This window comes from Diabrotica virgifera, chromosome 1 (assembly GCF_917563875.1).
Source record: "Diabrotica virgifera virgifera chromosome 1, PGI_DIABVI_V3a".
Lineage (NCBI taxonomy): Eukaryota > Metazoa > Arthropoda > Insecta > Coleoptera > Chrysomelidae > Diabrotica > Diabrotica virgifera.
Window position 1 is genome coordinate 183,173,799 of NC_065443.1, and position 12,771 is coordinate 183,186,569.

Consider the following 12,771-nt stretch of genomic DNA (forward strand, 5'->3'; position numbering starts at 1 on the left):
TTTAAGTTTCTAACATCAAAAGTAAGCAAGTTACGCTCAAAATAAAGTTAGTCCGTCTTTTTTGAAAAAAAAAACAATGGGATAACCACCCCGTAATTAGGATCTCAAAGAAAATTAATCGTTACCGCTTCACAAGTTGCTTTACTTATGTATTATTTTGATGATCTCTAAGTTTCATCGGTTCAAAGTGTTTAGCTTTGAAAAAATTGGAAATAAAGTAAAATTTTCTTAATTTTTAATTTTGACAAAAACATGTTTTTTTTTTCAAAATAAGTTACAAATTATTATTGATAGGCACCAAAAACCTCAAAGAACAAAAAGTTGTAAGCTTTGCTTTTTTGAATACTTTTTTTTGAGATTCAGTAAGACAAAAATGGATTCAGATATGGCTGTTTAAAATTATTTGCATACACTCGTGATTAGTGATTCGTTCAAGCCCTCTCTACTACAGCTCTTTTAAAAATAAGCACATTGAACCGATGAACTAACAGACCATATAAACAATACGTGCACGAGTAAAGGAACTTGTGAAGCGGTAACGATTAATTTTATTTTAGATGCTAATTATGGGGTGATTTTCACATTTTTTTTTTTTATAAAAAAAGTTACCAACTTTATTTTAAGCGTAACTTGCTTACGGTTGATGCTAGAAACTCATTTATAAACAGAAATAAAGATTTTTTTAACACTTTACAAAAGTTGTAATGAGTTTTCCTCAGAAACCTTTTTAATTTTTGGATATTTCAAGTTGAAATATTCGTTTTGGAATTTGACGAATATCCTATTTTTCATTAGCTAGAACTCGGCTTCTGCTGGGTCTAGAGACCTCATACATACATCATTTTTTCTCCTTTCTATAGAACCGAAGTTGTTTATAATTAGTCAATTTCATTTCCGGACTTATTTTGAACGTATATTTTTTCACCCTCGAGAAGGGGTGAAACTCACCCCCAGGTCAAAAGCACACCAAATTGCATGTCAATCTTTTCAATCAAGCTCTTTTTCTTAGCGTTGTAGAATATATTTATGCACTATTTACCTTTTAAAGTACAAAGATATTTATTTAGTAGATAACTTATACTGAACAAAATTATTTGGCGGATTGCGCGAATAAAGCTCGTATATACTTTAATTCTATATTTTCTATTATAGGAGACCGATTCAGATAACAGCAGTGCTACAAACTTAAGTCAAAAAAATCTCAGGATTCTCACAGAAACTTGTACCGACCACCAGTTAATCCATGAAGTGAAAGATGTTTCAGCCCTCGAGTCAACGATAACTGGGGTACAAGAACATATACACAATTACAATAAACAAAACTGTAGAAATACAGGTAATCTCGAACACCCTTACAAAAGAAAACCAGATTATTGTTACTACTGTGAAACGGAAGTTCTTAATTTTGGTCGCCATATTATAAGTGTCGAGTCATTATAAAATATGGCAGTGTCCGTGTTTAAAAGATATTTCTGCTTTATACATACGGCGAGCCATATGGTTTGTTTTTCGTTGTTTTAAGGTGAAGGGATGATGGGCTTACTAGCCTGCCCACTTGAGATTGAAACGATAAGAATGTATTGCAGTTTTAAGGAATGTGTAGATATTGGATATTATGTTTTTAAGTCAGTCGAGTTTGTAACATTCTTCGGATAACATCCAAATAAAAACCTTATTTTAAGCTACACTTGCGTATTTTTAATAGGGGTAATTTTCTGTAAACGAAAGTTATTTTCTTTAATTTGATTTCGAACCAGGGATCTTTGCGTGAAGTAACTCGTGGACATCCCTACGTAACAATAAGGAACCATTCAATGGAAGTCGATGTGGCTGAAATTATCTCCAAACCAATCAAATCATGTGAAAGAAGAAGTCTATTTGATAAACTCTAGGAAATTTTTTAACTGATGGTGGAAACTGTTTCAAGGCTGTTAGACAGACTTATGTACCAGATCGGGTTCTCATTCATTGTGACAATTGTTTAGGATTTTTCTCTTCCAAACTATTATACCGACATAGAAAAAAATGTGGAAATAGAAGCAATCAAGAGAAGGCACAATTTGCTAGCCAATCAAAAATGTGTCCCAACATTAAAATTGATCATCGATTAAAAGAAGAAATGTTTCTCAGGATGAGAGCGGACAGGATTTCAATGGAAGCCAAGAACGACTTTCTAATTCGTCCATTTGGAACCCGTTGTTTGAAGACGCACAGAGAAAAGCATTTTATAGCAGTTACATCACGCAAAATGAGGGAATTGTCAAAAATATTTAAAGAAAGGAGAAAAATAGACCCATCTATATCCACTATGTTTTCAGCATTGCGACCAAAGTATTTGATGCCTTTGTTGAAACCACAAAACGAATAGCTTGTTATGATCCTGAAAAAGACTTGTCTCCAAATGTTGCCATGAATATATGCCATGAGATCACTCAAACAATGTTGCGATTTTGCAATCACTTTTGCCTATAAGAAACAAACTGCATACTTATCTGTTTCAACTGCTACAATTGAGGCATAGCTTAAAACTTTAATTCATCTATTTGAGGCAAACTGGAGTATTGAGGCCTCAACCCAAGCAGCTAATAATTTAAATCTTAACAAACGGAATAAGGTTACAATAGTTCCACTAGCGAATGGTCTAAAATTGCTAAGATCCCATTTAGTTAAACTTGCTGACGATGCAACGAAAATTCTGCAGAATTATTTGTGACACTACAGTTGAAAATGCACCGCAAAAGACTAACTCCAAAAATGTACTAAAATTAGAAGATATTAAAGCGTTTAACAATCTCATTGAATCTGTGTACTGTAGAATAATTTTGATAAACAGAAAACGTTCTGGAGAATTACAGAGAATGTCCTTTTACACTTATGTTAACTCTATCGGAAATCAAAAATATGAAGAGTTTCAAAAAGCAGTTTCACCTTCTGAAAAAAAAAAACTATTAAGTTCAATGAAGACAGTAGCCATTAGAGGTAAGAGGGGCAGGGGTGTTCCAGTTTTGTTCAACCCCGAGGTACAAAATCATATCGATACTTTGCTTGCGGTTAGAAATGAATTTGTACCAAGGGATAATCCTTACCTATTTGCTCCTGTTAAATCTTCTTCACATTTAATCAGTTACAAAATATTAGGAGAGCACGCAAAATTATCCGTTGCGAAAGATCCTACTTATATAACATCGGCTCGTTTGCGTAAGCATCTGGCAACTTTATCACAATTATTAAATTTATCTGATGGAGAGATTGAACAATTAGCTACTTTCATGGGATACAGACAGAACTACAGAAGTTCCTACAGACTGCCAGATGATATTTACCAAACTACTAAAATAGCGAAACTGTTGATGGTAATGGAGAAGGGAACAGCCAACAAATTCAAAGGAAAATCTTTAGATGAAGTAGAAATTGATATGGACAAAAATATTTTGGAAGATAACTTTTCTGAAAGCGATGTTGATGTTGACGATGAGTTAAAGTGTTGGCTACATGATGATACTGAACCATCAACTAGTCAAATACGCCAGTCAATGGGAGCAAGGATAGGATATTACCTCCAAATTCTATCCTACTGCATGGATTTTAATGAAATTTTGGGCCTAGCTTCTACTTATCTCCTAATTCAAAGTCTACCCTATCCCGATGTGTGCTTTTATCTTGGGGGTGGTTCCCACCCCTTCTTAAGGGTGGAAAATTTTTTGGTTAAAATTACCACGGAATTCGCTAGAGAACCTAATTCTAAGCAAAAACTGTTCCATAATTTTTTTTTGAAAACTCAATACTTTTTGAGATATTCGTGGTTGAAAACCCTTTTCGAACGGTTTTTTGCGAATACCTTAAAAACTATGCATCTAACTAAGAAAACTATATTAAACATTTTTGTAGGTTATAAAAAAACAAAGAGAGACTTGCCTTATTAAATCTTCCAGTTATACAAAAAAGAGATATGGTAGGTGAAAATATTTTGTTTTTTGGTACATTCTCAAATTGGTGTATTCAACTTGAAATAACAGAAAAACGGTCGATTTTAGGTGTATAATGCTACTAATATCTTTTGAGGTGCTTGAAAAGACCTTTACAATGAGCTATATTAAAGGTCCATTACATTAAAACTGAGCGAGATATGATGCAAACAAAATTGATAACTAATGTATTTTTAGAAAAAATTTTTTTTTTTTTTTTTTTGTAAGCATATATTATCGATCAGAATTACATATTCTATAAGCTAATTTGATAACAAGTACAATAACATATATCAATGTATTATTGTACACTAAAATGGCGTTATGAGGTACATCACCCAGCGGTTTCACCTCAGTTTCAGCGAAGATCTATGGGCCATAATCTTCGCAATCTTCTGTTGTTTAGTGGCTGCAGTAATGGTAATATTAATTGGTTGGGGTGGTCTTCCAATTTCTCGTGATGTCTGTTGGCTCTTTCTTGAATTACTGTGCTGACTAACGGGATGTTTAGGTCTGTATGAAGGGTTTGGTTGGAAATGTACCACGGGGCATTTGCGATGGTGCGTAGAATTTTTGATTGAGTTCTTTGGATAATTTTTGTGTTTTATTTGCTGGCACAACTCCATAGTTCTATACCGTACGTCCATATAGGTTTGATGACTGTTTTATAAATCAGTAAATGATGACTGTTTTATATATAGAAAAAATGAGAAGTAATTTTAACCCACATCCACCAAAATGTAAATGCATAATTTTCCCTCCAAAATACCTTTTATTATAGTGTTATTTCTATGTTCAAAAAGTTGGACGGGTTTAAAATGAATGGTTTTTGAAAAAACAAAGATCAAATTTTAGAGCGCATTTTTAAATTTTCTTAAAAATTTTCCTTTTTCTCCATGTAACTTGAAAATGATAAGAGATAGAGTAATGAAAAATAAAAAGGAAATTTTTATCTGAAAAATCCCTACATTTTTGTGTAATATCTTTCTTTCGTATCTCTTATCTTTTTCGAGTTACATGGAGGAAAAGGAAGATTTCTAAGAAAATTTAAAAATGCGCTCTATAATTTGATCTTATTTTTTTCAAAAACCATTCACTTTAATCTAGTCCAACTTTTTAAACATAGAAATAACACTATAATAAAAAGTATTGTAGAAGAAAAACGATGTAGGTATTTAAATTCTGATGGATGAGGGGTTAAATATACTTCTCATTTCTTCTTAAAATACATTAGTCATCAATTTTTTGCAGAATATCTCGCTTAGTTTGCATGTAATCGACAATTAGTATTGCTCATTTTAAATGTCTTTTCCAGCACTACAAAAGTTATTAGTATCATTATACACCTAAAATCGACAGTTTCTCTGTTATTTCAAGTTGAATACACCGATTTGAGCATGCAGCAAAAAAACGAACTCTTCTTACCTACCATATCCCTATTTGTATTTTAACTAGAAGATTTATGAAGGGACGAATCTCTTTGTTTTTTATAACCTACAGAAATATGTTATATAGTTTTTTTATTAGATGCATAGTTTTTAATTTATTCGCAAAAATTCGTACGAAAAAATACGAATTCGTACGAATAACTCAAAAAGTATTGAGTTTTAAAAAAATAATTATAGAACAGTTTTGCTTAAAATTATGTTCTGTAGCCTCTTCCGTGGCTATTTTAACCAAAACATTTTTCACCCTCGAGAAGGGGTGAGAACCACCCCCAAGATAAAAGCTCACATCGGCATAGGGTAGACTTTGTTTCTTGAGCTATTCCCTACTTACTGTAAAAATATCAAGTAAATCGATGTAGTAGGATGGAATTCGGAGCCAAATACCCTCATTGACTGCCCTAAAAGTGAGAATACCATTTTTACAACGAAAAAAAAAAAAATAAAACATTCAAAAATACGACTGCGCGAAAACTAGTTCCATGGACAGAAAGACAAAAGTCTGTCACTCTAAACTTTTTCAAGAATCATATCAAATCTAGAAGGCCTCCAAAAAAAGGGAAGTGTGAAGAACTAAAGAATAAATTTCCTGAGCTATTGAACAAAATAACTGGTTAAAGATTAAAGTATTCATACAAAATTCATATTGCAATAATAAAAATTAACGCATGTTTTTTTATTTAATTTTGAGTTTTACATTACTCTAAGAATGATTGTTTATATTTAAAAGAATAAAATTTTGTATTTTAAATGATTGTTGTTTTTATCAAGGAATAAAAACTAGAAAATTTTTATTATCGTTTTATTAATACTCCTATTAAATAAATACCAATTTAAAATAAAATAAAATTATTATTATCATTCATGAGGATCTATTTTAAATGCATTGAGTAACCAAAGTTAAAAAGTCCATTTAAAACATCTATAATTGGTTTCCCTTGTAGAAATCTAAATTTAGCTGATGAATGAGAACAGGTGTTCGAACTTTTTGTAGTAAGTAGGTATGGCAACACTGTAATGACGCAATAATATACAATATACACTAAATTGGAGCTAATAAAGTGGGGTACCGAAAGGAGTTAGCAACATTTGCAAATTGAATGAAAATTTGAATTTAAAAAAAATATTTTATTAAAACCAAAATTAGCAGCCCTTATTAATAAACAGTTTATAACAAATATTCACTATCGAATCGAACGTAACTCATCGCTATCAAGGAGACGCAAGAAGGTGCAAGTACGAAAAGACGCAACATTGTTGGAAAGATGTATATATATATATATATATATATATATATATATATATATATATATATATATATATATATATATATATATATATATATATATATATATATATATATATATATATATATATATATATATATATATATATATATATATATATATATATATATATATATATATATATATATATATATGTATGTATATATTTGTTTTTCTTGGGTTTAGGTTCAGATATTATGTTTTAAATTTGGAACTAGATTTTATTGTTCATTTACAATCAACGTTTCGGCAGAAACTCTTGCCTTTGTCAAGATTGATTTCTAAAAATTTTTACAAATGAAAAACAATACATTATTTTAGAACAATATTAAAACTTACCAAACACGTAAAACGACACACTAACGACGATGAACAGATACAAATTAAAAATTGAGTGTTGATATCTCATTACTTACTGTGCTAGTTAATTACAGGAGCGTATCTTTAATGTAGTAAAAGGGATACAAAATGGAAATATGTTACTTTAAGAAATTTTTTAATGGTGTTATTTATTATTAATTAAATTAGATTAAAATAAATTCTATTCAGGTTGTCCGTGTCTTTCCTATCGTTGATTGAATTTTTGTTTCTTTTATATATATATATATATATATATATATATATATATATATATATATATATATATATATATATATTCCCTTTCGTCTTTTGTTAGATCATAATTTACATATATTTTGTCCCTTAGTGTCCTTTTATATATGTTTCTTTTTATATATATATATATATATATATATATATATATATATATATATATATATATATATATATTATATATATATTTATTTTTATATATTTATATATATATATATATATATATATATATATATATATTTATATATTTCTTTTTATATATATATATATATATATATTTATATATATATTTATATATATTTATTTTTATATATTTATATATATATATATATATATATATATATATATATATATTTCGTCTTTTGTTAGATCATAATTTACATATATTTTGTCCCTTAGTGTCCTTTTAGCCTTTGTCCTTTAAGCTTCATTTTATTTTGCATTACTTTTGACTTTTCGTATTTATTATCCAACTCTACTAGACATGTTGTATCTCCCAGCTTTCTTACATCGTTTACCCTTAGTTTAAGTCACATTTCCTTGTCTATGTAACTTTCTACTTTATTCTTTAGTATATTGGGATTGGCCGTGTCAATTGAAAGTCCTTAAATCACAATGTTTCTTTTTCGTTTTTCTCCTTCTAATTTTTGTAATCTTATATTCGTATTACTTAATTGGTTTTGCAGCTGATTTATCTCTTTAATCGCTTTTTCATTAGCTAGTTTTAGGTCTCCCATTTCTCTTCTATACTCCTTTTGTTCTTCTTTGAGCTCTTTTAGTTCTTCAGTTAGCATATTCATGGTTTCCGCCTGCTTTTTCTGTTGATTTTTTATTTCCTTTGTATCCTCAGCCAGTTCTTTTAGCAATTCCATCATTTGGGCTAGCATTTCTGGGTTTGAATCATCCCGTTTTTTTGGTGATCTATATAGTATGAGTCTGTCATATTTATAAGATTTCGTTTTTTTATGTTGCCCTAGTTTTGCGAGAATATTCTTTGCACCGTGATAGGGGTTGATATCCAGGTCTACCCTTCAGAAATATCCACTCCTCTCAGTGCAATCAGCTTCTCTCTAAACTTTATTAAGTTACGCTTTCCAACGATTATTCGCTTTAATTGAGGTTTGGCAACACCGCTTTATATTCGAACCGGACTTCAGCTGTAGAACTAGCTGTTTTATTTATCTTATCAATATAACCTTACTTGTTTTTCTTATTGTCAGTATTGTTTTTAACGCCGAATATCACTTTTTCGCAGTGGATTTACACTTATTTTATTGTCCTTCACTTTATAATCACCTGGTACTGTCAGTTAACATTTAATTTTCGCAAAAGTATTGGAGAATCTAAAAATTATGCTAAAATAGCAGTTTCATCAGTGGCGTAGAATTTGGGAAGGATAAACCATTCACTTTCCCCTGTCGTACGCCTCTGGTATTAACCAGAAACAATTATTTAACATAATTTAGTAGGGTGTACAGTACCTACACTGTCTGCCAAGTATCATAAGGATATGTCAAATAGTTTTATAGTACCGGGCACACATAGTTCTTAAAGTTTTAAATAAAGAATAAATTATTAAAAAAAAAGAATACTTTAAAATAATTTGACATATCCGTGTCATACTTGGCAAAAAGTGTAGGCACTGTACACCCTACTAAATCATGTTAAATAATCGTTTTTGGCTACTACCAGAGGCGTACGACAGGGGAAAGTGAACCAATACTTTCTATGTATATTGTTACAACTTCTTTAAAATACTTTATTTAACTTCAATTACAATACAACCTCAATGACAACTATCAACTTTAAATACTCAATTACAACTGAACTGTAAAATGTCAAACACGTATGTTTATATAGATTTCTGACGTTCTGGACGTCACCAGACATTTCTGGGTTATTCCATGACATCCAGAACATTCTCGTACGTGACTACTTCTTCTTTTACGTCAAGGGACTTTTTCAATGTAGGATCAATCTACGGAACTGTCATAACACTGCTCCCTCCTTTATAGTTATTCGCCTCGAATAACTGGTCTATCAGGGTCTGGTTGAAGCCAACAGGGTCGATCAGTTCCATGATATGGGGCTAATCTCTCGATATGAACTACCTTGGGTTTACTTCTAGCTGAAAACTGGATGCGGTAGACTAGATCATTTATTTTCTTCAAAACGGTGTACGGGCCTTCCCAGTTTCGTTGAAGTTTCGGACAAAGTCCTTTCTTGCGTGTGGGATTGTATAGCCATACTGGGTCGCCTCTTTCGAAAATTGTCCCAGTAGCATGCATATCCAGCCTGGACTTGGCTCTATCACTTTGGAGCTTCAAACTTTTACGAGCAAATTCGTAGACTTTTTCCAATCTTTCTTTTAAGTTTTCAACGTAGGTCAGGGATGAAGGTTCTTCGCAGGGAGGCAATCTTCCGAAAATAAGATCTTGAGGAAGCTTCATCTCTCTTCCGGCGATCATCATCGATGGAGAATAACCAGTTGCTTCATGTTCGGAACTTCTGTAGGCTAACAAGAACAGACGAATTAGAGTATCCCAATCTTTTTGATTATCAGAAACAAACATTGAAAGATATTGACAAATAGTTCTATTATGTCTTTCGATCATTCCATCTGATTGTGGATGGAGAGGCGTAGTTCGAGTTTTTTTAATACCCAAGATTTTCATTAATTCTTGCCATAATTCTGATTCAAAATTTCGACCTTGATCAGAATGCAACTCTAAAGGGACTCCATGTCTTGATATGACGTGTGTTATAAATGCTTCTGCTACTGTAGTCGCTTCTTGATTAGGAAGGGGTGCAATTTCAGGCCATTTCGAAAAATAATCCATTGCAACCATTAAGTACTTGTTTCCTCTCTCTGTCAGCGGGAGTGGACCGAGAATATCTACTGCAAGTCGTTCAAAAGGCTCTCCGGAAAGATATTGTGCCATTTTACCACGACTTCTTGTTTTAGGACCTTTTCTTCCGTTACATAAATCGCATTTCTTGCACCAAGCTTCTACATCTCGGCGACAATTTATCCAATAAAATCTGTCTCGAATTCTGGCCAGTGTTCTTTTTACTCCAAAATGTCCTCCAGACAGGCTGCTATGAAGGTCTTCCAACACACTTTTAATGTGTGATTTTGGCAGTACCACCTGTTGAACTATACGTACTCCATCGGAACTTTCCCACTTCCGATATAACAAACCATTCGAAAGATGCAAGGATTCCCATTGAGCCCAGTAGGCCTTTATAGTTCGACTGTATTTAGATATTTCCTGCCAAAGAGGTTTTACTCCATTTTTAAGCCAATCTCGTATAACTCTTAAGTCGTTATCTTTCTTTTGACTCTTCTTAATATTTTCCAGAGAAATCTGGTCATTATCTTCTTGCTGTTCAACTGTGGTCATCCGCAGACTAACTTCTTCGGTTACATTCTCTTTTTGTGCTAGCTGACGTTGGCTTTGAACTTGTTTATTTAACACATTCTTCTCTTTCATCAGTTTTTGACATTCGTTTTCCAGATTGGACTGTGTAGTTTTTGCATTATTTTGAATTACCTTACACTCTTCTTGCAATATTGTCACCTGTTCTCTTAATCTTTCTATTTTATTTTTACTAATCGCAAGTTGTTCCTTCAAATGGCTAACTTCAAATTCCAGTGTATTTTCTTCCTTTCTATGGTCAGTTGTAGGAAATCTGTTTCTTAGTGACCATCTACCATCATTTCTAGTGAGACTTTGCGACAGGCTTCTGGATGTCGAACTAGGCGACCTTCTGATCTCATTCTTGTATTCTTCTTTTCGTGCTTGGGATCGGCTTCTGCAATTGGATTTTAGATGTCCCATTCTTCCGCAGTTAAAACATCTTCTGTTTTCATTTCGAGGTTTTTGTTGGATATTTTGTAGTAAGCTTAATATCTGGGATAAAACTAGTTGTTCATTATCTGTGGTAGTGACTTGCTTATTTTCTGTAAATCTTATTTCTTTTAATTGTGGAAGAGATCTAGAAATATTTTTCGCCGCTTCGTACTCCTGAGCTGAGATTAGTGCTTTATCTAGTGTTTTGTGGTGTTGTAATCGCAGAGCCTGTTGCATTTCGATATCATGCAGTCCATCTATGAAAGCCTGTATACCGATTTGTTCCAGAAAATCTCTTGGTGCCTGAGGATATGCCAAATGTAATAATCTTTTAATATCGGCTTCAAATTCTTGCAGGCTCTCATTATGTTTTTGATATCGAACTTTCAGCTGACTTTGAAAAACCTGCTTCAGATGTTGCTGGCCATACCTTGTCTCTAAAGCTTGTACGAGAGAGGTATAATTGGGTGCATCCTGGGGAAGAAATTGCAAAACGGTCGCTGCTTGACCTCGAAGCGACACCACCAAGGAAGCTGCCATTTCGTTCTCATTCCAGCCATTTGCTCTAGCTGCAGCTTCGAATTGAAAACGATAAGTTTCCCATGCTGTTTGGCCATCAAATGTCGGTGGTTTTAAGATTTTGCTCGTTCTGACGGTACCTGGATACACTATCGAAGATGAAGGGGCTGTTTGTTCAGAGTCGATATTAGTTACTGAAATATGTGATAATGAAGCTTGGGTATTAATTTTGGTTTGTAACTCAACTATTTGTCTTTCTAAATTAGATTTCAAATCGTTTTGTTGTTGCTCTAAATTAACTAAAGAATTTTGTTGCTGCTGTATTTTATTGACTAAAGAGTTTTGTTTTTCATCTAATGTGTCTATTCTATTATTAAGTTGGCTTACCTCTAATTGAAAATTTTCATGAATTTGGGTTAAACTATTTATCATTTCTACCTCTGCTTTTCTACGCCTCTCCTCCTCTTCTTGTCTAAGCTTCTCCTTCGCCTTCCTACGCTTCTCCTTGTCCTCTTTCTCTTCTTGTCTACGCTTCTCTTCCTCTATATTTTCTTCTTGCCTACGTTTCTCTTCATCTGCTTTCATTTGTAAAAACCATTCTGGGGGTCCGGACTTATCCATTTCTTTCTTAAATTCTGTTGATCTCGTATTAACCATTCAAAATGTAGTTATGTCTTCAATCCCACCGCTGTCACCAATGTTACAACTTCTTTAAAATACTTTATTTAACTTCAATTACAATACAACCTCAATGACAACTATCAACTTTAAATACTCAATTACAACTGAACTGTAAAATGTCAAACACGTATGTTTATATAGATTTCTGACGTTCTGGACGTCACCAGACATTTCTGGGTTATTCCATGACATCCAGAACATTCTCGTACGTGACTACTTCTTCTTTTACGTCAAGGGACTTTTTCAATGTAGGATCAATCTACGGAACTGTCATAACAATATATATATATATATATATATATATATATATATATATATATATATATATATATATATATATATATAATAAACAAGCAAAATCATTGGCTAATACTTCATCATTCCATACATTTCTGTGCAACTATATACA

General features: G+C 32.2%; 2 protein-coding genes across 4 annotated transcripts in view; one reads left to right on the plus strand and one right to left on the minus strand.

Annotated features, from left to right (window-relative positions):
• LOC114347035 (227 kDa spindle- and centromere-associated protein-like) overlaps positions 1 to 12,771 on the plus strand; it is a 1,075,867-nt gene that overhangs the window by 61,459 nt on the left and 1,001,637 nt on the right. The window lies entirely within an intron of this gene.
• On the minus strand, positions 7,914 to 12,113 carry LOC126892209 (golgin subfamily A member 3-like). The gene is made up of 2 exons (XM_050661718.1): positions 10,696 to 12,113; positions 7,914 to 8,229 (listed from the first exon to the last, which is right to left on the minus strand). Exons 1-2 carry the CDS (start codon positions 12,111 to 12,113, stop codon positions 7,914 to 7,916), a joined length of 1,734 nt encoding a protein of 577 aa, XP_050517675.1.

Bases quoted from the DNA above. Each gene is read 5' to 3' on its own strand.
- LOC126892209 (XM_050661718.1), bottom strand. From the start codon at position 12,113: ATGATAAATAGTTTAACCCAAATTCATGAAAATTTTCAATTAGAGGTA. The intron at 8,230-10,695 runs GCAAGAAGATAA...CATACTATATAG, and splicing joins CGGATGACCACAGTTGAACA to ATCACCAAAAAAACGGGATG.